Here is a 27,400-nt window from a genome sequence, read left to right as displayed (position 1 = left end):
CGCATGTGTTGCCATCACACCTACCATTGTGACTAAAAGGACAAACGTCGCCATCGTTGAGGAAGGTAGCTAATGAAAGCGTTGCAACTTTGTGGGGGAGAGGATGAATGCTGATGCAGCTTTGGTCTTTGCCTACTACAAAGAGCTGTCACTGACCCAACATTTATCTTTTTCGCAATGGTACGAAGGATATCAAGTGATAAGAAGTGGCACAGCTAGCTGCAAACATACTGCATTGGAGTAATATTACTCTATAATTATTTGCTTTTGGGTTAGAAGTAGTCTAGTTTTGCTTGGTGTTTTCTTAAATTAGGTTCTGAATTGGCTTCAAGCTTTTTGACTTTGATGATATATATATAACAAGCTTTTTGTATTGTTCCAAAATGAATGATGTCCATATGGTTAACAACGAACGCAAGATTACAACATATGTTGGCTCAACATGAAAATAAACAACTAAATTGTACCAAAATCTGTTGTTTCTTGTTATATCAAACCACAGAAGTAACAAGTTATCTATATTTCAAATGTGCTTCAAACAACAGAAGAGTGAGTTTCTGACCTCAATCAAACTACACAAGTACATGATTTCATATAGTTATATTGTCTATCAGACAACATAAATACTTAAAACAGTGGTTGGAATACAAGACAAAAGACATACAATAAATTCTTAAAACTAATTAGACGACAGATGAGGCATAATTTACCCAGTTTAAGTGAATTTCAAACAACAATCAAATGTCTTTACAAATTCATTCAGACAACAGATTGTAAAACAAGCCTTTATTTTGGTAACTTCAGACAACATATAAATGTGTTCATATTACATGTCAGACATCAGCAGTTTTATTAAAACTGTAGTTTGTAGTTCATTTGAACAACATTAATCTGTCGTTGTATGTGATTATTAACAACAGAAAGTCCCAAATCCTTCAGTGTTGGGTTGTTCAGACGACAGAGCCTTGTGAAACTTCTGTTGTCTGAATGAGGACAGACGACGGATGATATCTGTCGTCTGATGCCGTAAGAGACGGCAGCTGGATAGACAACATATAATTTACATATCAGACGACAGATCTCATCTGTTGTCTGAAGGCTTTATTGGCATAGTGAAAAGAAAATAGAAAGCCAGTAAGCATTAAATTTTTAGAACTTGGACGTAACGCTTAGTCACCTACTACCTTATAGTCATGACATTAAACATACCTTATAGCTATGACATTAAATTATAATAAACATACCTTAAGCTATGACATGAGATATCTAACTATATACCTCTTGACAAGGTATCAGAAAAAACTTAATTACCATAAAACAACTACCTCATAGCCATGACCATCACTAAATACCATACATTTGGAATAACTAACCAATGAAACTTATAGCATAAAATAAATAAATAAATAAATAAAAAGCCGGTAGGCATGTTACTATTTTGAACTTAAAAGTCACGCCTACTAACTATTATTCCTTCAATTGTCACCTGAAAGTTAGGTATTATACCCAAGTTAGTATGTGTATAATAAGTATGGTATATATAGTCAAGCAAACCTCTATTTTAGGTATGTAACTAATACAAACCATCATATGAACCAAATTCTTAATGACATTTCATCAAATACATTAATTGAATTCGTTGCAACGAAAAGTACAAAACACAAAAAAAAAAAAAAAAAAAACAATGACATTGTTCTTTCCCATCTTAATCACTATAACAAATACTGTCAATAGTATGAATCAAATAACTTAATTAACTCTGTGATAGAAGGTTTTTGAACTAAAAAGAAAGATATGCAAAAATCTCTTAGCATTTGGTTCATTAAAAGTAGCAATCAACCAACTTAAATTTGAAAAAAAAAAAAAAAAAACTAATATTGCATGATTCTAGAGAAATTAATAGCAACTATAACAGCTTCCCTATATCTTATATTTACTCTATTAGAGCATCTCCAACAATGGAGTCAAAAGCCAAAGTCATTTGCAAAATTTGGCTCCCCTAGTGTCATCCATATTCATTCGTATTTTGCATCTTCAACTATCTTTAGTCAAAAACCAAAGTCATTTTATAAATTCATCACATGCTGCTGGGGCCCACATCAATTCATGTCTCACCACATATGGCTTTCGTTCTACAATGTGTAGTCATTTTGACTCTCATTTTGGCTCAAAAGTCAAAATGACTCTATCTTCGCTATTGTTGGAGATGGTGGATTTTGATTGGGGAAGCCATTTTGGCTTTTGACTCCATGGTTGGAGTTGCTCTTATAGAGAAAAATAGGCAAAATAAGCTTCTTTTTTTCAAAACAGATTTCCCAATATTTTAAGCAAATTCTAAAATTAGAGGGAATCTTTTTTTAAGAAGTTTTTAATCTTTTCTCTCTTAACTCTTCAATTTTTTTTTTTTAAATTTCTATCATGAATAATTTAATTACATTTTTGAAATTTTAAAAATTTACTTTATTTAATCATGACCCATAAATTATAGAGAATATAATAGAGAAGCTGTTGGAATTGCAGAAGAAAAATTATGGGGATCTTAATTTTTAAAACCACGTATTAAGGATTTTATAGAGAAACTGTGGGAGATGCACTAATAAGAGTAACTCCAACAGTTTTCATATATTTTGATTTTCTCTATTTTAGGGAAAAATGAGTCTCTTTTGCTCCAACAGATTCCCTTAAGTATGCCCATTTTAGGGAGAGTGAGGAAAGAGAAAATGAGATCCTTTAAATTTACAGCAATCTTTAAAATTATAAGGAAAAATTATGGAGACTTGAGAGATTGCTATAAAATAGGGAATCTGTTGGAGTTGAATAAGAAAAATTGCTTAAAGTTTTGACTTTTGTTTCCCTATAACACAGAAATTATATATAAACTATTTGAGTTGCTCTAACAATATTGAAGATAGCTAGGGATTACAAAACCTACAATTTAAAATATTGACGTAGAGTGCTTTAATCATGGGATTACATAACATTACTTTTTTGTCAAGGGATAGATTAGAGTTTATTGTAATTTTTAGGGGAAAAAAGTGTATTATTTATCTTCAAGGGTGGAGCGACGAAGGGACCTCCTGGGTCCTATGCCCTGGTCAGCTTTTGAAATATATATATATATATATATTTTTTTTTGAAATAAAGAGTTCATAACATTGATATATATGACCTTGAATCATGGGTTAGAATAGTACATAGAAGACTACTCTATTAAAACGCTGAAAGCTCAGAGTAGTCTATGCTAACAAAATCTCCTTGCCTCTTAGGCAATCTATTCTACCTGACTCCAAACGCCGAACACGCCATTATGGTACGTTTAAACCAAATATTTCTACAAAGACTCCTAGAGGAGTTTCTACTAGCATAGACAAGACAAACCCGATCGAGTTGAGTAGTATGTCACCTAACTAACGACTAAAAAGTAAAACAACATAAAAAGTATCTAGACCGGGCCTAAGCCCACTGCCTCCCCAAAAAAAGGGAATTATTAATAAAAACAAGCTAGAAATAAAAAACCAAAACAGACCAAATGGCCCATAAACCAATAGCACCCAAAGCCAAAATTGGTAGGCTCGGCCCAGCCCAGTCATCACCTACCTAGGCAGAACCCTCGCAAGGACACTCAGGCCATACCGCCGCAGCCGCCACGCTGGAAGGAAGCCACCACTACCACGACGCCATTAGAGGACCCCTGCTAGACTTGAAAGTAACAGGCCCGACCCAAACCACCAGATCTGGATCCCCTGTACTTCATGCCTTCAGCGAGTCCTTTTATATCGCCATCTTCGCTACTGCCGTCGCCTAGATCAGGTCCAAAACCAAGGCTGGAACCCAAACTCACACCGCCAGACACCCTCCCTCAAGCACGAAGCCCACGACCACCCTGCTTCAGAAAACTTAGACTCGGGGTACACCACCCACCACCGTCAAGCTCAAGAGCTGCAATCCGAAGCCAAAAGGACACACTACTAGAGAAAACCCATTTAGAGACAAAATTTTTTGGGACGGACTAATTTTTTGTCCCCCAAACACATAATTAGGGACAAATTTTTTAATTTTGTCTCTAAAAGTTTTGATCTTCCGAATTGTTCATTCAACGCTGTTAGAGACAAATAAATTTCAATAGGGGACGAAAAATATTTGTCCCAAAATTTAATTGGGGATGAGATTGAATTTGGTCTCCTATATTTTTTTCTATTTTGTAAATAATTGGTAAACATTTAAGCGGAGAATTATGATGACTTTTAAAATTTAGACGAAAAGAAATAGGGGCGAAATTTTTTGCCCCCAATTCTATTGGCAATATTTTTGTTTTACTAAAGTTTTTTTTGGCTGGTTTAGCAATAGTTAATAAAAGAATTTTTGTCTTACTTACGTTTTCTTTTGGCGGGATTTAGCAAAGAATCAATAAGTAGGAGACCTTTGGCGGGATTTAGCATAGAGTTAATGAGTAGGAGACCTTTTAAGGTAGGAGAACTTTGGCGGGATTTAGCATTGTTAATAAGTAGGAGACTTTTTAAGGTAGGAGACCTTTGGTGGGATTTAGCAAAGAGGTTATAAGTAGGAGACCGTGTGATGTTTGAATAAAAAATTTATGTTATGTCTTTGTTTACATTCCTTGAGAGCCGTGTGATGTTTTCACCCTACACTATATCATGTTTTCACCCTACACTTTATTCTTTCATAATTATATTTATCATATATGATTTATCTTAAATTAAAATTTACTCAGACATTTAATTTAGCCAATGCGCGCGCAATGAAGATTTGAATTTCTAGATTGTCTGACCTCAACAAGAGTGATCGAGTTCTTCAATCATTAGTGATATGAATGTCAGCTTATTAGATTTACATATAAAAATCTATGATATTATTGACCAAGAAGAAGCTCTCGGCTTTAGAATCCAAAAGAAGAGGAAAAAACCCTACGAGAGGAATAGAAGATCATATTTAAAAAAAATTTATTTTAATTTCTTATTATCTCTAATCTCTAATTTTACTTATTTACCCTTCTAAATTAATGTGGTTCATATAGTGTATGTATAAGGGGTATTTACGTAAACAAAATTTATGATAATCATATGTATGGTATTTTTTTTTTTTTTATAATATTATATTTAGAGCTAAAGTCATTTTACCACCATGAATTTTACATCTAAAATCATTTATGTTCCCAAACTTCTAATTTAATCACATATGCCCTTATACTCTCCAATATAATTAATCAAAGCACAAGCGTTCATATTAGAAGTTTAGGGGCTCAAATGATTTTAGGTATAAAGTTAAGGGTAGAAAAATGACTTTAGCTCTTATATTTATCATATATAATTTATCTTTAATTAAAATTTACTTGGACATTTAATTTAGCCAATGCGCAACGAAGATTTGAGTTTCTAGATAATACGACCTCAACAAGCGTGATCGAGTTATTCAATGATCATTAGTGATATGAATGTCAGCTTATTAAATTTACATATAAAAAAAATATGAATGTCAGCTTATTAGATTTACATATAAAAAAATATGAATGTCATCTTCATTTATGTCCAAAAAGAGATTATAGGTGGTTCCAATAAGTTTTTGAACTACAATGAGTTACTTTTTGAAACATGGCTTCATCAACTTTTTTTTCTTTTGCTAAAATTGCTCCATCATGAATTATCCTCACTCAGATTCGTCTTGAGAGAATTTTTCCTCACGTGGATTCCACTCCTCACTCGGATTTCCCTTAAAGAAATACTCCTCGCCTAGATACACTTTGAGAAGATTTCTCCTCACCTGGATTCCACTCCTCACTTGGATTTCCTTTGAAGGGAATACTCCTCACCTAAATTCGGTTTGAGAAGATTTCCCCTCTCCTGAATTCCACTCCTCACTTGGATTTCCTTTGAAGGGAATACTCCTCACCTAAATTCGGTTTGAGAAGATTTCCCCTCACCTGAATTCCACTCCTCACTTGGATTTCCCTTGAAGGGAAGGGAATGCTCCCCCACCTAATTAAATCCGGTTTGAGAAGATTTCCCCTCATCTGGATTCCACTCTTCACTCGGATTTCCCTTGAAGGAAATACTTCTACCCATATTCGCTTTGAGGAAATGAGAGATTTGTCCTCACAAAGATTTATATTTAGGGGATTCACTTTGAGAGGGTTTCTCTTCACCCAGGTTCGCTTTGGGGAGGATTTCTTTCAAGTAGGAGAGCATTTTATATTGAATATAATAATGTTTGTGTTTTTTCAATTTGGAAAACATTTTATATTAAATATAATTTCATATTAAAAAATAAATAGTAAATTTCTATATATGTTGTAAATTAAGTGCCTCCAATTTGTTGATTTTTTTTGTACGAATCTTTTTTTCCTTTTCCCATTATTTTATAGTCTTTGCCGTATAGTCTATTACCTAGCCTCCAATTCCTTCTCCACGACTCTAGCCTCCTCTGTTCGTGGGTTTAGGCCTTTAGGGTGCAGCAGGTGCCTCCAATTCCTTCTCCACGACTCTAGTCCCTCTGTTCGTGGGTTTAGGGTGCAGCAGGTGCCTCCAATTCCTTCTCCACAACTCTAGTCCCTCTGTTCGTGGGTTTAGGGTGCAGCAGCTTGGCCTTCATCTCTGTTCGGGTTTTCTCCTCTCCCAACACAAAGTTGCAGACCCATAATTCCTCGCAAACCAATCTCTCTTACTCTCACTTTAAAGCTTCTTCTTTTCTGCTTCAGGTTTGTTTTCTTCCCGAATATTCTCATATTCGTTTTCCGTTTCCGTCTTCAGGTTCGCTCTCTCTCTCTCTCGCTCAGTTTTTCATTGATTTAAAGCTTTGTTTCATTCAAGCTTTGATTTAATTTTCGATTAAACCTCTGGGTTGTCATATATATGTAATTATTTTAAGCATGAAATTACCTTGAACTCAAATTTCAACTTGGTTATGCATCTGCAAACGATGTTGCTGACTAAGAGCTTTGTATATGTTTCATCATCAATTGGGCTAATAATATAAACACAACAATCATATCTTGTATGAGAGTACCAAGAACAGTAGCTAATAGCAAGAATATTATCAGAAATGAAGAACCTCTATATATTTGTTGTCATATGTGTGTTTTTTGGGTAATAATTATTCTTATATATGTTTTACCACTTTCTGTGGCCAATATGTTGAGGACCAGAATATGTCCTCTGGGCTTAATAGTATCTCTACCCCTTTAGAATAGATGAAGGGTGTACTATGTTGATATTGTTTGTCCAAAGAAAAAAAAAGCTGAAAGCAATTGTAGGATTACCGGAAAGTTACTGCAGTTGTTTGTGTTTCATTTCTGGTTGGAAGTTGTTAATACTATTTCATTTTAGGAACCCCCACCGAAAACGTGCCCCAATGGTGTTACTCGTGGAAGCCCTGAATCCAGTTATTGTGTAAAGGTTGATTTCCATTCACTCACCTTTGAATTGTATAATTATTAGGTACTAGTTTCAACATTTCCATTTTCATTCACTGAGGCAATTGTAGGATTACTGGAAATTTACTGCAGTTGTTTATGTTTCGTCTCTGGTTGGATGTTGTTAATACTTTTTCTTTTTAGGAACCCGCTTCAATAACTTGCCTTATTGTTTAAAGGTTGATTTTCATTCACTCAGATGCTTCTCTTCTCTTTGCTGGGAACAATTGTAGGATTGCTGGAAGTTTACTGCAGTTGTTTATGTTTCATTTCTGGTTGGAAGTTGATTAACCTTTTATTTTTAGGAACCCCGCCTCCCGAAAGGTGTTACTCGTGGATGTCCAGAATCCGGTTATTGTGTAAAGGTTGATTTTAATTCACTCAGTTGCCTCTCTTCTCTTTGAATTGTATGATTATTAGGTGCTAGTTTCAACCTTTTTTTTCGTCTTTGATTTTCTAAAAGCATTGCCATGTCAAGTTCACTCTTTCACTTGGTGTTTGTGATTGCATTTTTGGAATAGGTAACAGAAGGTGGCATCCTGAGGGTGCAGTAATAGACACTCTTGAAAAGGCTCCTGTTTTCTATCCAACACATGAGGTGAGGTGAGCTTGACTAGAGATTGGGAGTTAGAGGTATGTGAATCTTTTTCATTACATATAAAATTCATAGCAAATAATTATTGAACTTTGTTGATACCCTTGATGTTATGCTTTAATACTTGAGGTGTTTGCTTTACTTAATAAAACTGTAAATCTAACCAAATATTACATGAATAAAACTCTAAAACAGACCAAGTCTTACTTTTCTTTGTTATTGTTATTTTTTAGTGCCCATTCATAGGGTAATCTTTGTTTGTAAATGTCAGGGGATCCAAAATGAATAGAGAGTGGATTCATTCTAAAAACTAACTCAGCCAAGAATACAAGGATGGTATTCAGTCTTTCATTGATGTTGCATAACATCATTTGGATGCAAATAATGAGACATTATGTCCTTGTGTTAAGTGTCAGAATTATGAACCACATTCTCTTTTAGTTATAAGATACCATTTAGCTAAGAATGGGATGGCAGTGACTTATGAGACATGGACTGAACATGGAGAAACAAAGGCACCGCAAATGGATGTCAGTCAAGAGGAGCGTGGACCAAATGATGATGTGTTTGATATTTTGAATGATGTATTCCCACAAGAAAATAGAATGGATCAAGAAAATCGAATGTGTTTTTGTTTATTATTTACTTATTGTCTCTGTTTCTTACTAAATATCCACTTTTATAGAACTAGATTATTCAATGTCGGATGCTCTGGGAATTCTCCATTTTTTTTTACATGGTTTAAATTTCAAGTTAGTATTGATTTCCACTCTTGATATTTACTATAAAGATAATTTTATTTGGCTTACTTATGGATTTTCATTCTTGATATTAACTTTTGGTGTTCGATTTTCGTTACATTATGCAGTTGGATCGATATGTGGCTAGGAGCATGAAGGTTAATTATGTGGTAGGATCCTACCTTGATCCCCTTACAGTTAAGGTACCCTTTCTTATTTGGGCCTGTAGGTCTGATCACATGCTTTATCTCATGTTTGTTTGCTTGTCTTTAATTGTCTAACTCAAGTTAAACCATTGATATCTTATGTGTATTTTTGCTTTAATTAGTTGGTAAGCATTCAGTGTGCGGTTTTGGTACTAAAAACTAACTTTTGTTCAATTTGATATTTTGCACTTATTAAATAATGTTTTATGCTCATTATGAATCCATTTCTGTACAACATTATGATTGCTTTCTTTGATGTTTCCTTATGAAATCTTGTTTACTCCTTTCAATATTCCTTTATCAAAGTCCAACATATATTTTTATTTCCTCAGTTTCATGAATTTTCTTGGAGTCAGCGGTATTTTATGATTAAGGCTTTTGGTGCAGGTATACTGATCAGACACATGTTCAAGGATAGTCCATATGCCTCTGGTTCTCCATCAAAAGCCATCTGCATTATTGATCATAATTTGTTACTGATATTATTTATAGTTGAAGACTTGTGAAGCATATTATGAAAGTGCTCAATTTGTTAATGTTTGTTGGATTTGAAAAAAGAGTTGATGTTAGGCTCTGTTTATTATTATTATCCATAATAAATTCAAATTTTTGGTAAAAACAAATTCTATTTATATAATCGGCGACAACCATTAGATTTGTTGTCTAATATTATTCAATAATTTATTAAAAATAAAAATTAAATTTAAAAATAATTTAAAATTTGAGAATAAAAGAAGACGAACTGAGTTTCGTCCCCAATTAGTCTGACTGGCACCATTAAATGTAAAATATAAAATAAAAAAAAATTAAAAGGAGACGGAGTGTGTTTCGTCCCCTATTTGTCTGATTGGCGCCATTAAATTTGAATTTTTTTTTTAATTTGAAGAAAAGGAGACGGAGTGAGTTTCGTCCCCTATTTGTGAGTTCGTCCCCTATTTCTCTAATTGGCGCCAATTTATTTTATTTTCCCTCCATTCTCACAATGCTCAAATGAGAATGGGGGATGAAATTTCATTGAATAGGGGACAATTTTTATTTCTTCTCCAAATACATTAGGAGACGGAATTTATCGGTCGTTGCCTTAAATAATTTGGGACGAGCTTTAGGAGACGACTTTAGCCACAAAATGGTTCCGTCTCAAATTTTTTTGGGGGACGAATTCTCAACTATTAGAGACAAAATAAATTTGTCTCTAAATGGGTTTTCTCTAGTAGTGACACTAAACACACTTCTCGTCTAGCAACAACCTAGCATCAGTGAGGCCAACACTAGCGCCAATGTCGGCTGCCTCTGGACGAGACAAAAATCACAGTATTTTGCCGACTATACTCTTTGGCTTCGCTCTGTGCTAGGGTTTTTTTCTTGCTTGCGCTTGTTTTAATTAGATGTCCACAGTCCAATAGTCCAGGTTCAGTCCAGTCCAATTCCATTGCATAGGTCAAGTTTTCGGTCTAATAGTTCAGTTCAGAAGTGTCTTGTTGCCCCTTAGGCAGGGTTTTTTTCTTGGTTGAAGCAAAACATTATCAAACTATATACATAATATTAATTAAACCTACTTAATGATATTTATTATATATAATAGCCAACATTGAAACTATCTAAGAGCATTTTTAGCAATGCTAGCCATTTTCAAGTCAAAATTTAGCTAAAGTAGCTAAAAAGTCATTTTAGCTAACCACTTTAGAAATACGTCTACATTAGAGAATCTTTAGCAATGCTAGCCATATTTAGTCATATTTTAGCTAAAGTAGCTAAAAAGTCATTTTAGCTAGTCACTTTAGAATTACGTCCGCATCAATGCTCTCTATTTTAGCTAGTTTTGAATTTATATTATTTTTTAAATGAATATTAAATAGTTTAAATGTATTTATAAGTTAAATAAAATAACTTAAAAGGAATATTTTAAATTATAGAGAGCCTCATAGCGCTCTCTATATTTAGGAGCGAGATAACTAAAAGTTATAATAGAAAGCCACTTAGGAGTCTGGTGCAGCTGCTAAAATAGATAAAAAGCTAAACATACTCTTCAAAATAGCTAAGGAGCCACAATAGAGAGTCTGCTAAAGATGCTCTCTATTTTAGCTAGTTTTGAATTTATATTATTTTTAAAATGAATATTAAATAGTTTAAATGTATTTATAAATTACATAAAATAATTTAAAATGAATGTTTTAAATTATAGCTAGAGAGCCTCATCTCGCTCTCTATATTTAGGAGTGAGATAGCTAAAAGTTATAATGGAGAGCCACTTAAGAGTCTGTTGCAACTGTTAAAATAGATAAAAAGCTTAAACATGCTCTCCAAAATAGCTAAAGAGCCAAAATGGAGAGTCTGCTAAAGATGCTCTAATAAACTTAAAATTCAGCTGGTCCCGTCCATTAATAAAACAAAATTAATTAAACTAATTATCTGTTAATCACGTCAAATGTAATTCTAATTTTGTTTTGTCTATTTGTGTATATATATAATAGGGATTTTGAGATAATTATTTGTGTATTGTCTTTTTTTTTTTTTTCATTTCATTTCACTTCACCTCTTTTCTTCATTCATGTATAAAAAATTATAGCTCTCCCAAAGAAAATCTTTGCTTGATTTCAGATTGTAAGAAAGACACTTTATTAGTATAGATGATGAGACTAATATGAAATCTCTAAACTATTGTAATAGATATAAACTTCATTTAGAGAATGTTTATGTTTTGAGATTATTTTTACTATTGTTGTTTTTTTGCGCCCTAGTAAGTTTAAAATTCTAGCTCGGCCACTGTTTATCTTAGATGGCAACTTTTGGGTGTAAGTTGAAAAAAAAAATATAATGGATGAGTTCTACCTTTTTTTTTTGTTGAAAGGGGTGTACCTAATATTTCTTATGAAAATTGAATCTAGAATAAATGGTCCCAAAAAACAAAAAAAACAAAAAAAAATCATTTTACTTTCTTCTAAACAAAAAAAACCATCTTCTGTACATACTAAATCATGAACGCATACTATATACGTCTGCAAATAAAAATTGTTATTGGACAAGTATTATATGGTGAGAAATTACTTATTGAAAGTAAGTTTGTGTGGAGAAAGTATCTAGTTACTTTGGAGAGAAAAAGTGGGAGAGAAATAAAGTATGAAATATTAATAAGCTTTAATTTTTATATTTATGTTACTAATTAGCATGTCTAAACGGGTATTCTAAACAAAATCAAGAACAATAGAGACAACCACAAAGTTTACATGAGAATCTAAAAATCACTTGGCTGGTCTATTCGGTTGTTTGATGATGTTTATCTAGGCCTTCTGAAAGAATCGCAATATGTGCTATCATATTAGTTTGATGACTAACATAGTGAACAGAGACTTGCACTCGGTTGGTTAAACAAATTATCTATTGAGGAATTTGTTGCACCTCCTCCTATAGTTGTCACGATTCTTCCACAAAGTCCGCATAAACTTCATCAAAGTACTAAAATTTTCTTTAGGTCAAGGGGAGTGAAATGCACAATCGCCATTTTATAATTCATAATACAGACTTCATGTTTCGTACTTTAGTATCTTGAATATTGTATTTTTGTGAAGACAAATATTAAGAGTGTGAATTTCATTCTCTTAGATAAAATACCCAAACACTCCGTGAGAGGAAAGGAGCGGGCACCATACAGGAGGGTTCTGGATCAAACCCTATGTTGTCGGGCAGGTACAAAAACGACGGTGAATAGACCCTCGTAGATGATTCCAGAAAACAATGAGCAACTCCTGAGCAGCCTTTTTTGAATCAATAAGAAATATTTTGGCAAGTTCTGCAAACATAGTATCAGATATAGGCACCTTTACAAGAACCAACATCCGCCCTTCGTATGCACTTCTGATTAATTAGTATGCTATATGTCAGCACCCAAATAAAACAAAGTATGTCCAAGAACCAAGGATAACATGAACACGAGGAGTCAATAAAGCATTACCGTGATTGAGGTACGTTGCCAACTAGAAGTTGTCCTTGATCTTCTTTATCTGGGTTTTGTTTTTATTTTATTTATCAAATCAACGATGAAACTTGAGGCGAGGATTCAGTGCACGTCGTCAACTGCAAATGTTGCTTTCGTATATGTAACTTGGTCTTACTTGGTCATCTTTCTCGATGACAAAATTAATGCGTTTTCTATGGAAATCACAATTCACATGAATATGCATTAATATTGTTCATGCATCGATTTACGTACTGAAAATTACATATCACTAATAGGCCCCTTCATACCTTCTTAGTGGCATACAATAATCCACTTGTCTATTCCTTATACCACAAATGATATATATTTTGTCTATTTCTTATACCACAAATCATATATATTTTCCTTCACCGAAAAAAAAAATCATATATATTTTCTCAATTTTGTATGTAAGAGAAAATATCTTTATTAAAGGCTAATTTTACTTCAGAAAAATTTGCGTACACTCTCATGTAGTTCTAATATATATTGCTCTAGCTGTACTTGTTTGTAATATTTCACCATTTTAGATAACTAAACAGTTAATTAACATGGCTGAAATTTTACAAAGTTACTTATCATATAAAAGTTTAAAGGATCAATGATTCTAATTGTTGAAATCTATTTGTGAGATTGACGATGTTCACAATTTTTTAAAATGATATTAACCGTAATTTACGGTAGCAATTCAATGACCTTTTTCAGAGACGCCACCCCTCTTTGTTGCATCACCAACTCTTTACCATTGGTTAAATGAAAATTGGTATGGATGATTAGGCCAATGAAGATAATCAGCTATAATTAGCCCGCGCCTTTCACACAATTAAAGATTCCATTACAAAATTCTAAAAAAAAAAAAAAAAGAAGAGGATTCCATTACAAAAATGCAAAGGCTTCTTGTTTGATCAATATACAGTTAATTGAACCATGTCTTCATAAAAATGTACGTACATCTCTAGCTTTTTCCCCCAATAAAAAGTGTGCTGCCCTAATTTTAATTGAAACTAAAACGCCTCCTATTCTTTAATTAGTTTGTCTATAATTTCATGTCTACATTCTCTTGTCACAATCCTGTGGAACTTAAGTTTAGTAATTAATGTTTCAACTCATTCACCACTTGCAAAGCAATTTGTTGGCTTGACTTATTATTTTGGCTAAGAGAAGTTCATGTTATTGTTTTGAACACACCAAAAGAATAGTTACTTTACAATTGGAAATATATATTGATCAACCCATATTATGAAAATATTGATATATGTAAATGACTGGGAGCATAGGAGAGAAGACAGGTTTGGCATTGTTAGTTAGTACGTGTCGCTCACTCCTTGAAATTCTGATTAAGTACTTTGACCGACACTATTTTCATTTTTTGCGTGAATCATGCGCATGTCCTTTTCAGAGTTCATTCAATCAATAATCGACGAGAGCACATTTGTGTTCTATAATGAGCTTCGCGTCTTCGTCAACATTTTTCTTTAAATACCTTCGTATGTTCCTCGTCAGGTCATCATTCTAGTCCCTAGACAAATTCTTCAGTCTCATTCTTCTTCGTCTTCTTCCTCTTCTACCAACAATGTGGAAGTTCATAGTTCAAATTGCTACCCAGTTGAGCTGGTTATTCAACTATTTGCTTTTCTGTTCGTTTGCCAAACCCTACTATGAGTTTGAATTACCTGCAAAAGCTATAGAGACTCTTAGTAGTACAGTCCACCACGAAAGCTCCAACCCTGCTGTGAGGTGCTCTGAAGAGGAATGTGCTGTGTGTCTATGCAAAATTGAGGAAGGAGAAGAGATAAGAGAACTGAGATGTGCTCATCTCTTTCATAAAACCTGCTTGGACCGTTGGACAGGTCTTAAACATGTCACGTGTCCCCTTTGCCGGAGTTTCCTAGCTCCCCCAATAAGTTCAGAATCCCAGTTTCAAATTGAAGTGCTTCATTTCAGATTCTGCTCTTTCCAGTCTGATAAAGATCGTGATACATGGTGGTTGCGCTAAACCAAAATCGAGCAACGGATACAGAGACGCCATTTTAGATATTTGATACCAAGTATATGTCACTCTACACTATGTTTTGGAGTTGGTTCTTACTTTGTGATCGCTTGTCCTAGAAAAAGTTGTGAAATTAGTGCGTGAATTCTGTTCTTGTTATAGAGCCTAATGGGGGTGTATTATATATGGAATTAGTGGAACTTTTAAAAAAATCTTTGGAATTTAAAAGTCTGCGTGTATTTAATATAGACTTTTAGCAGTCCATAAAAATCTTGAGGTATTCAATTAGGATTTTTAAAGACTTTATGAATTCCACCAAAATCTAGGGGTATTCAATTAGGACTTCTAAAAATGAATAAAAGTACAGAGGTATTCAAAATATCATTCATAGTTATGGAATTAGAAAATCACGGATAATCATGGATTTTGTAGTGTTAACTATACATACCAAACTCCAATAATTTTTCAGCCTCCAGACCAAAGATTTGAAAAAGTCTATCAAAGTTCCCTCTTAAAACAAAAAAATAATATAAAAAAATTAAAAAAAATCTATCAAAGTTCTTCTCTCTGTGCCAAAGAGGTTGGTCCTTCATCATCTCTCTTTCTTGATTTTTTGTCTTTTCTCTAATATTCTTTTATGATATCAACGTTTTTTAATACTCAGCATGCTCATTGTAGTTGTTGAATGTGATTTTTTTTGTTTTTTAATTGTGATACTTCAAATCCAAATGGCAATAAAAATGATTTATGAAACTCTAAAACTCAAATATTGTAGCCTACCCTACAACCTTGAACAATGTTGCTATGACACACTAAATTTTATCTTATTAATTATGCTCATTTATTTGAATTTATATTATGGTTCAAAGAAAGGTTGAACAATTGAATGTCAAAGATATTGAACTTGGAACCTCTACATATAGCTCTCTACCAATACATTGTAGAAGAAAATATATTATCAAAATAGTCTGAACAATGCTAGACGAATCACTTTTTACATCTCATCTGAGACCCAACTCATGTAGAGGACGTACTATCCAGTATAGTGCAACCTTATTAAATAATAAGGCTACTTTTACAATAAACCTAAGTAATTAAATTGGGGCCGGTTCAAGTGATTAGGAGATAGAAATTGTTAGGAGGGTTAATTTTTGTACTCCATTAGAGTATATATAGTCAACTATAAATTGGGTGTTAGAACTTTTTTCTTTCATATTACACCGATCTCTTAAAAAAAAAAAAAAAAAAAAAAAAAAAACCTTATATTACAGATATTGGCACTATTTTGGGAGTGGGTAGCTAGCAAAATCATCAATGAAAGTGATAATGTGATATCCGGCATGCAAGATTGAAGATCCTAGGCGTAGAGGCTGGGTGTAAAGCTATCAAGAAAGGTAGGTAGTAAAGCTATCAAGAAAAATTGACGCTGTGATAAATTGACGTGGAAGACTCTAGATCCCAAAGATAAGAGAAACATAGAGGGGGAGTCAGAACTCAGAACTAGATTTGAAATTTAGAGGGGTTAGACGTGAATATAAGTTTTGGACATGCTAATTGTAGCTTTTTATTTTTGGAAAGATAGTATTATTATTTAGAAAATGAGAAAAATATTTTCGTGCAAAAATCATTAATTTTTTTTTATCAACCCAGTAGACAAAAAAACAAAATCAAATATATGTAAAAAAAAAAAATAGCAAATTAAGCATGAGTGTCTTTTTGAAACTCAAATTATCAATTAAGCCAACATATGATTTTATCCCTTAAAAAGCCACCAATACATACAAAATATCAATATTCACAAAAATGTCACAGCACTTTTATTTTTCATTGTGTACGAAAATGGCACTGTAGCTAAACAACTATTTTTATCAATTAAAAAGCTACTACCAAAGACAAAAAAAACTATTATCAATGAATCGAAAAGTTATTGTTAATGTACTGAAAATCTATATTGTCGTTCTTTAGAAAAAATACTATTAGTTAGTTGACTACCTAGTTGACAATAGCTATTCGAAAGAAGGTAGTGACTTTTTTATGAATTACAATAACTTTTCTGAAAATCAATAGTAGCTTTTTGGTCCTTCGATAGTAGCTTTTTAGTTGTTCGTTGGATGTATCTTTTTTGTTTGTTGGTAGTTTTTTTTTTTCATTTGCAGTAGCTTTTCAATTAATAACAATAGATGTTTAGTTTCTACTATTTTGAGGCTGAAAGGGAGAAGACTTCATCCTTGGGTCGTATTATTGAGGACATCAACTTTTCTCTTGGGATGTTGGTGGGTTCTTCCTTGAGACATGTGTATCGTGAAGCTAATATGGCTGCTCATAATTTAGCTAAACTAGCTTTACGTTCTTCTTTTAATCTTTCATGGAGTGGGCTTGTCCCTCCTATTATTAGAAGCTTTGTGGCTTCTCATTGTACTCTTTGATTGAGTAATATAATTTGGTCGCCTTTCCCCTAAAAAAAAAAAAAATAACAGTAGATGTTTTGACTCAGTGACATTTTCATAACAAATGACAACTAAAAGTGCAGTGACATTTTTATAAATATTGATATTTTTATAAATTACACAAAAAAATATTAGCATTGATTTCCTTAAATTTTATTCCTATAAATACAAAGAATCTTTTCAAAAAAAAAAAAAAATACAAAGAATAACTCTTCAATCTCATTCTTCTTCTTCTTCTTCTTCTTCTTCTTCCTCCTCCTCTTCTACCAACAATATATGTGGAAGTTCATAGTTCAAATTGCTACCCAGTTAAGCTGGTTGTTCAACTACTTGATTTTCTGTTCGTTTGCCAAACCTTACTATGAGTTTGAATTGCTTGCAAAAGCTACAGAGACTCTTAGTAGCACAATCCACTACGAAAGCTCCAACCCTGCTGTGATGTGCTCTGAAGAAGAATGTTCTATGTGTCTAAGCAAAATTGAGGAACGAGAAGAGATGAGAAAATTGAGATGTGCTCATTTAATTTCTTTCATAAAGCTTGCTTGGACTAGTTGACAGGTCTTAATCATGCCACGTGTTCCCTTTTGCCAGAGTTTCCTAGCTAGCTCCCTCAGTAAGTTCAAAATCCCAGTTTCAAATTGAAGTGCTTCGTTTCAGGTCCTGCTCTTTCCGGTTAGATAGAGATCGAGACACATGATGGTTATGTTAAGCCAGAATCGAGCGACAGAAACAAAGATGCCATTTTTTATATATTAGTTACCAAGTACATATATGCCACTCTACATTATGTTTTGTAGTTGGTTCATTTTACTTTCAACTTTAAATTATAAGATATTGTAATCTTGCAATCTAGCTACCCTTTAAAAGTTGTAACAATTTTGTATTTTGTGATCAATTTTTCTACACAAAGTTGTAAACTAGTGTACAAACTTCTATTCTTGCTAAGAAGCCCTAGTGAAAGATATTAAATTTGGGACCTCTAGGGCTCTACTAACATATTATCAGAGAAAATATATTATTAAAATAGTATGAGTAATGCTAAATGAACCTTTTTTTTTTTTGCATCTTATCCGAAACCCACCTCATGTGGCATATCTACAAAATTTAATGAAACATTCTAATATGGGGGAAATTATAACATGGTCTTAGACCATAGTACACGTGGTGGTCCGATATGATATTATTGGCCTATATGACTTGTAACTATTTCTATTTGGTCTCTTAATTTGATTTTTTTTTCCACCCCCTGCCTAGTCCCCACCAAATTCGAGTGATATTATTGGTTGGGACCACCACTTGACAGTGTCACGTGATACTCCGAAACTACAAAATAATTCCTCTGCATGGTGGTTTCTATGCCACATGAGCTATTATATTATATTAAATGAGTTTTAGGTGAGATGTAGAAAAGTGGTTTACTTAGTTTTATTCAAATAGAATTAATAATGACTGTGTATATTAGCACACCTTTAAATGGAATATTGTGTATGGGTTAGCGGACTACTCAATATAATACGAGAAATAATAAGGTTTAGAATCATCTATGTAAATTGGGACCGGGACTAGTCCAAGTGATTAGGAGCTAGAAATTGTCATAAAGGGGGTAAATTTCTTTACTACTCCATATTGGAGTGTATATACATAGTAAACTATAAAATGGGTGCTAGGATTTCTTTTTTTCTTTTTTCTTTTGTAAGTCATATTACACTGAATATATAGTACCACTATTTTACACGAAATAGAGGGTAGATAGCAAAATCACTAATTAAAGTGATGATGTGATACATCAACATCCAAGACCCTAGGCTCCAAGTCTAGAGGAGTAACCATCCACGAGAGGTAGACTCCAAGCCAGGGTTGCCTCTGGCTCCACCACTCAGGAGTAGTGGACAGAATTGAGTCAAATATATTTGGAAAAGTCTTCCCGTGTCTATTGGTATGAAAGGCATGTTTCATGCATAATGAGTTTAACTCGTGTTTTTGTCAGCCGGCAGACAGTTTTTTTTTTTTTCTAATTATCTTCTTTGTTTGTTTGCTTTCTTTTCTTCTTCTCAAGATTTTATGTCTGAGCACAAGATTTGGTTTCCCTCAATCATAAAGATCTTTTTTAAATGAACGCCATATCTAAATTAATTCAATTTCGAGGTTTTACTACGAATTATAAAACCTCAAATTGTAGTTTAGAAATTTATTATGCTAATTTTAATCCGGGTGGAATTCCGAATGTGATGATCTCGTTTCAATCAGAATTGTAATTGGGTGTTTGATGATCTAAATTGATTATCACAAGCATGCTAATATCATCTAAGTCTTTATTTATTATTGAAAAAGAAATAATTACTAGTCGAAGACACTTGATGGTTTCTTACTCGATCCCCTAAATCAATTCCTACTCAAAACTCTGATAAGGTTACGTTCCAGTTGCGAAAGTAAAAGATACATGGAAGCTAAGTCAATGATATAATCATATTCTTCCATATACTCCCAAGGCTACCGACCATGATCGTGATCCGTTGCAGATGCGTCTGCAAATCATGGTCCTCTCTCCCTTCTTTTCTTACCATCCACCGGATCTTCCGGTGTAGCCCTTCCACTTACCTCCTCTTCACCATGTCGGACGAGACCACAGCCACACTTCAACACTTTCACTATGTAAAACTCAACCAATTAAGACATGATGCTGTTGTGGATTTTATAGGATTACCAAAATCATGTCTGGGTTAAGAAGACTATCATATTTACTTCGAGCTGGGAGAAATTAGGATGCCCTATTCCGTTGGGTACAATCCACACAGGTACTGAGCTCCTGCTAAAGCCTACATTACCGGACTTGGCTAATGTCTATGTTCATCTTTACAATATGGAGAGCGATAGCTTTTGGAAATGTAAGATTAGTTTGCCGGTGAAGATTGGTCTATGGAGCTTGCTTACTAGTTATGATGAAAGTGTGATCTCCTTGAGATCATGAGATGGCCAGTTAAATTTTCTCCTGTATGGGGAAGGTGATTGTTGTTTTTTATTATTTTTGAAGGAAAAGTTCATTGAATTAGTGATTGAAACACTACACCAAAAATCTTATCAGACAACGGCAGAAAACCGTTGTGGGATTTGGAGACCCACCGTTGTAGAGTGAGCCGTTGTCTGATGAAAAATCATATAACGGTGGAACACAGTTGTGTGAGAAACACACAGACAACAGGTATGTGTTATAACTGTTGTGTGATAGCTCGGCAGATGGCTCTGCAGATGCCAAGCGCAGCAGTTGAGGCGCTGTCTTCAGACAACAGTGCCAGTTTTAAGCTGTTGTATGTTAAGGTGTCAGACAACATTTTTTTATTTTGTATGTTGTTTGATTGATCTTCAAACTTCAGTTCTTGGACTATATCTGTTGTGTGATTAACTTTAGGACAACAGAGTTCAATTAATTATGTTGTGTGATTAACTTTTAAGACAACAGAGTTCAATTAATTATGTTGTCTGACTATAAATTAGAAGACACTGATTCGTTAAAAACCGATGTGTGATATGATTGATTACAATGTGTTTTAGTCCCATTTTTGGCCATTCAGACAACAGGCAGTGATCATTATATCTAATCTGTTGTGCAATCATTTGAACATCTCATTCCTGAATTAGATTGTGCATTCATTTAGTCCATTTACCAAACGAATAGTATGTCATTAAATACAAATATTGCAAACCATCAAATGAGAAATCTAACCAATACAAGAGTAAAAAAGGGTGTATTTCCCAATCATTGAAGCCAACATTTTAAACAAGAAAAGAATTATAGTGCGTCCCATCTACTTGGGACATCATCTCAAGAAAAGAATTATAGGACTCAACATAAAAGCTACAGTAAGCTGAAGCCTTAAAAGCTAACCTATCCAAAGAAACAAACTCTGTGATGAGATTTTTTGGCCGGTAAGGAGAAGATTATCCCTACTCAAGTATAGTTCTATCTGATCATATCAGATGCTTTGGCAAAAATCAAGCACCAAGGAAGTGAATATTAAATGACAATTCATTGTTTCAGCCTTGTGTTCTCTGTATCCAGTCTAGAATATCTGAACAATCTTCATGTCTGATAAAATGCCTGCACGATTGCATATAAACAAAACTATTAGCCCTTTTTGCCAACTCAACAATAACTAAAACCATTCAGTGTTCATATACTATACCTGTTCTTAGTTCAGTTGCTCTTTAGTTCAGACACTTCTCGGCGGCTTGACAATTCTTTCTTCATTTGCAGTGATTCAGGCACAACCTAATTTCCACTTTTGTCATGGTATGCATCATAAATAAAGTTTAGAACAGTGTCCTGGAAAACTTGTCCAGTGTGAGATGAGTACACAAAATTTACATGAGCATAATTTAACAATTCCAAATGCCCATACTGATTAATGACAAAAAAAAAATTGTTAAAGCTAATATGTCTAACCATTCACAGGTGCAAAGAAATAGTATGGGAAATAATACATAAAGATGAGGGGAGAGTTACCTACATCTCTAGCAAATAATGGAAACAAATTGGAGAGCATACCAAGGGTTTGGAAGCGTCAAGCCAGTGATAGATATGCTCGTTACAAAACCATGTCAATTGCCATTTTACAAAATTTCTGCAGAGAATTAACAAATTATGGGTTTTAAAATTTGAATGTAAGGAGTAAGAAACATGTAAACACTAAATAGGACACAAGGACTATTAAATCTCCATGTAGCACCAGGTTTTCTACACAATCATGCAAGTTAAATGCTAACTTCATTTTGGAAAAGAAACGAGAAACCGTCAAACATTTGAAGATGTCTGTAACAAAATGAGAATGCTACCCTTTGGAACAAATTTGAAAGCAACAAGTACTAATGCTGAGGATGGTGGCACTCGTGTACTTTTCTTTCTAGTATTACTTGATCTTTTACCAAGTAAATTCAAATGGATAACTCATAAAAGATATTTGCAAAATGTCTCTTTGTTCCCCCTAACCCAATGGTTTTATCAGATGTTGCTTTTATAAAAGGTATTAGCAATATTTATTGAGCATGTCCAAAAAGTTGGCTTATGGCTTTTTTTACAGATTTATTTATTTTATACATATATATATATATATATATATATTATTCAAATGAGCTTTCAAGACAGAATTGTAGAAAAAAAATGCATTACCTAGATGCCTTTTGAAATTCAGTCAACAAGTTGTAGAACTCTCTTGGTGAAGAACTACCTCCTTGCTCCCTACACACTAATAAATACTCCATAGCCTGAAATAATTCCGAGTGTTACCACCCATTGCAAACAATAATAACATGATATGACAAAGTGCATAAGATTCTAATGAAAAAAAAAATCAAAAATGGTTGTTTGAATAATAAAAAAGTTTCTATAACCAATTGCTCTGGTTGCTGAATTGGAATTTGGAATAAGACCCGCATCAAGAAGCCATCTGGGCTCAAACAAGATACCATCAGTTCCTGCAGTAAACTAAATGATGAGCTTATGTAAAACAAATGAAATTTTCTGATTTGATTCGAGAACACAAAGATGGATGATCAATCTGTAGTAATGTACCCCAATATGACTTACCTGACACCATATCTTCACATCGCCAATCAATTGATCTGTATAGATCAACCCTTTGGTTTGAGAGGAAAAAGCAAATGAAGTCATAGTCCAATTCCTTTGATTTAACTTCCTCCACAACATCAGCAGAGGAACTAATGTCATTAGTGTCTACTACACTAGAATCACATTCTTTGCGGAAAGAATCATACGGTACTTTGAAGGCAGATGGAGGTGATCTACTAGACTGTCATTTCATGAAAAAAAAAATTCAACCAGAGAGACAACAATGATTTAAGTTATCAACAAAACACTTATGTTTGTCATGTGTCTCTCTGTTTAAAGAATGTATCGTTTAAGTCCCTATCTTTTTTGTTTAGGGCGGGGCTAGGGGGATATTCCATTATTCACATATATAAGCAGAAAAATTACAGACTAACCTTGATGATCTCCAGGCTGCGTCTTAATCGGTACCAATCATTAGCAACCAAAAATTGAGCCTTAGGGTCACCTGCTTTGATCACCAACTGCACAACTGCATCCCAGTGTCCATTTCTTTCTAAATCTGCCAACTCAAAAGACACTTCAGATGCGATCTCTTTTGAGGCTTTGGGAACATCTGGTTTTCCATATATTAGCCTAATATTTATAGCAACAAATAATGTTATGAATACAACCGAAAAGAAGAGAAAAACACATAAATAACAGCATCCCTCTAAATTCCAGAGTGTATCTGAATTCAACCTGAAGAGACTGAGTTAAATGGTGCCAATATCACCAACAAACATAGAGTTGTTTTTTCAGAAGATATTTGTTTACCAGGAAGGCTATTTTATCAACAGCTAAGTGGCATTTCTGTGACTTAACATTCTAACTTTAACATAATTAACATATACACTAATAATAAGACAGAGAAAATTTTGTAGAAAATATTTACACAAGAACAATGTGGCACCTACCATCGCAAGTACAATCCAGTGCCACCAGTAACTATGGGAACACGCCCATTATCAAGAATACACCTTGTAGCTTGCCTTGCATCGTCATAAAATTGTCCAACGGAGTAGTCTGAAGAATAATACATGTGTTAAATTGGGAGAACAGATATATCCAAAGTTCCAAACATAGCAGTAGAAAACTCAACATCATCTCAATGGCTTAAAAAAATAAAAGCAAAAATAATAGCAGCATCGATAAAAGTTGCTCCTATCCAGGATTTAGTTCAATTGAGATGTCATAATCACAGAAAGAAAAACTGCAGATTGTAAAAAATAGAGGTCCACCTCCACTATCTTTGAAGAAGTCGAATAATAGAAAGACATGGCACTAATCACAGAAACTACATGATAATTTGAATATGACAAACGAAAACTCACAAATAATACGGCACACATAAAACTGACAATTGTGGAGGTGTCAAATTATACAGAATAGTTAAAGTGGAAGGTTCAAGATTTTTTGAGATTTGTCTGTGCCTGCTCATCAAGTGCTTGAATAAATGAGCCTCTCTTATTCCACGACTTCATATACTATTTCATATACTTTAGTTGTTCTAGGATACTCAGTGTGTTAAGTTTTTATTAATTATACCATATGCTCTTTGCCTCTTTCCCATCGAAAGTTTACTTGCAACTATAATTTTTCTTTTCTAATGTTTTACATTCATGCGTTTTTTTTAAAACATAGCATAGGCAAATCTACATTATGAAGCAAAAGCTATCATCTCTCTAGCAAATCAACTTGCAGCAAACAGTCATTCCGAGAGAGGGGGAATTGCAGCAAACAATGACATTTCTTATTGCAAGTCATAAATCGTTTGCTCTTTTGAAGCACGAATCAAAACAACCTTCATATAAAGATCACATCTTTATAAGCAGAGCTACAGAGCATTAGCAGATATGAAGAAGTGAAGAACGAAGAACTGAAGAGGGACTTATAGAGTGAAATACCCATTACCCATTACAGAGTGAAGTACCCATTACGGTCATTACCCAACTACCCACTAATCAAAGATTCAAAATACCAATTCAAACTTCCAATTCAAGGGAATAGAAGGACTTACAGAGTTAGAGATTGAAGGCGGTGCGCATTACAAAGCGAGTCTGAAGCCGCCGAGATAAAGCACTAGAGCTCCGGTGGCTTGGGGAGAGCTGCGGTGGTTCGGGGGAGCTGCTATTAAGGGGTGGACGAGTGATGCAGAGGCTCGGTGGCTTGGTAGGGAGAGACTGGAGAGCGAATAGGAGTTTTGGGGATCGAATGGTTTGGGCAGATTAGGTCTCAATGTCTCATTGATTTGGGGATCGAATGGTTTAGGAGGTTTTAGATGTCGCGAAAAGGAAAAAAAAAAAAAAAACCCGCCTAGTCGCCTTGCCTCCCAGACGAAAGCCCAGGCTCCATTACCTTTCTCATTCGAAGACCAACACAAGCCCAGAAATCCCAAATCGAAGAGAGGATGAAGAGCCTTAAAAACCCCAAATCGAGTAGCTGTGAAACCCCCAAATCGAGTAGCCCACAAATCCCCAAATTGACATTGTAAACCTAGAGATTGAAGAACCCTAATCTTCAGCGGATTGAAGAACCTCCTCCTTCTTCCCAGTTCCTAATACGTAGAACCCTATTTCTTCACAAATGGAATTGAGTGATGGCTGAATCGAGATAATAGAACCCTAATCTTGGCGGTGATGTGTGTAGGCGAAGATCATGATATAGATGGAGGAAGGGATTGCGGAGACAATAGGGAGAGGAGCAATCTAGGAAAAGGGAAAGTAAAACGCAAAAGGAGATGATGTTTTGAGGAGAGATGCTCGAAGAAAAAGTCCTTTGTTATTTTGTGCAAGTGGGAGATAATAGCTATCAAGGCGCGGGGGTTTGGTTTTTTTTTTTTTAATTTTGTATTCATGAATCAGACAACACATATATGAAGTTATGTTGTCTGATTATACATAGTTTAAATTTGAGCTGAGGGAGCAAGGAGGGATAGTTCCCGCCTATGTGCAATCATAGTACCAGTTTTGGCGTTAGAGATAGGTATCTCTCATTTAGACAACACAAATAAGAAATTACGTTGTAGGAGTACATATATGTAACCTACATTTCAATCAAAGTTTGTTCATTTTGGGGGAATGAATGACATTTTGGATGCATTGAAATTTTCCCAGTATATATCTTCATTACTTGGACAACACAAAGTAAAAAACTGTTGTATGATGTTTTGCAAGCTACACTCATACAACAGATATAACTATTCTGTTGTCCTTTCGAGTACCAATTTGGAGCCAAATTTGAGTTAGGCTAAGAGGGAAATCTGCCTCTATTTTTTTTTTCATTCACACAACAGATTATTCTTGTAACCGTTGTGCAATGACCTTCTAAACAAAAACTTCATAATTTTAACCACCTTATACAACGTAAGTTTACTAAACGTGTTGTGTGATTCACTTTTCTTCATCACACAACACTTTTTTTTTTCGTTGTGCAAAAAGTGTTGTGTGTTAACGTTTTTGGTGTAGTGAAATCACTCATAAGGGCATCCCAATAGGGAGCATAAAAAGGCCAGAAATGGTTTTGGCCTAGAGCTAAGATAAGACAAATCAGAAAGTGTACTACACCAACCAATTGTCCTTATACAATAAAACAATGCTCTGAAACTTTTCTAGAGAAACTAGCAGAAACTGAAAGTAAATCCCCAGCCTCCTCATGATAATTACCAACAATAGAAATATTGTCACGACCTTGAGATTTGTAGATCCAACCATCAGAATCCGCAATCTGGATATGCAAAAGATCGGCAGACCAATCAAAACTAGACTCATCCCAGTATAAAGAACACTGCTCACCAAGGCATGCAATTGTGGTACTCACAATGTAATTACACTGAGACTTCTTGTAGAATTTAGGAATGAGCAGTCTACCTGTGAATAAAAACAACACATCCAGGGGAATGAAAATAGCACAATTGATCAAAAGACTCAGTAAAAAGTCTCCTGGGTCCCAAATCCAGACCCAGGGATAGAGCTGGGCCACCAAATCAGTGAAATTGGCCTCAAGACAGCCCAAAAGCCAGGTAACCCAGAATGATGTGGACACCCATGGCAGCAACCTACCACACGATGTTGTCTTCGATCTTCCCAGCCACCAACTTAGAGGCCCGCCACCTCCCTGAAACATCTCCGCTAGTCCTAGCGATAGGAGACTAACGCCACCCATCCCCATAGTTGTGAGCGACACCAACAGTCCTGAAATTGAAGCCAAGATCTAGCCGATCCAAAACAAACTCACCAGAAATCGAGGATGCCGCCGAAGACGCCCACACTTAGGCCGTGGCCAGAAGTCGCCCAGCCCAATCATCGCCATGAACCACTGAAGCAGAAAGTCCCCGCATCGGACAACAGGTTGATTAAGGCTTGAAAACGGCTTGAAACTGGTAGGCAGGGTAGCGGCCTCCGCCGTGCTCGGCCGCTGGGGAG

General features: G+C 34.5%; 1 protein-coding gene and 1 pseudogene across 1 annotated transcript; one reads left to right on the top strand and one right to left on the bottom strand.

The window, feature by feature from the left end:
* Window positions 1-6,095: 6,095 nt before the first annotated feature.
* On the top strand, window positions 6,096-9,620 carry LOC112181558. The gene is made up of 4 exons (XM_040519287.1): window positions 6,096-6,164; window positions 6,524-6,712; window positions 8,857-8,964; window positions 9,342-9,620. Exons 1-4 carry the CDS (start codon window positions 6,096-6,098, stop codon window positions 9,471-9,473), a joined length of 498 nt encoding a protein of 165 aa, XP_040375221.1. The 3' UTR covers window positions 9,474-9,620.
* An 11,630-nt stretch (window positions 9,621-21,250) lies between these two features.
* On the bottom strand, window positions 21,251-24,018 carry LOC112182466 (annotated as a pseudogene).
* Window positions 24,019-27,400: the final 3,382 nt, after the last annotated feature.

Source organism: Rosa chinensis, chromosome 1 (genome assembly GCF_002994745.2).
Source record: "Rosa chinensis cultivar Old Blush chromosome 1, RchiOBHm-V2, whole genome shotgun sequence".
In the NCBI taxonomy this organism is placed as follows: domain Eukaryota; kingdom Viridiplantae; phylum Streptophyta; class Magnoliopsida; order Rosales; family Rosaceae; genus Rosa; species Rosa chinensis.
Note: the sequence above shows the minus strand (reverse complement) of the source record. Positions and strands in the feature narration are given on the sequence as shown.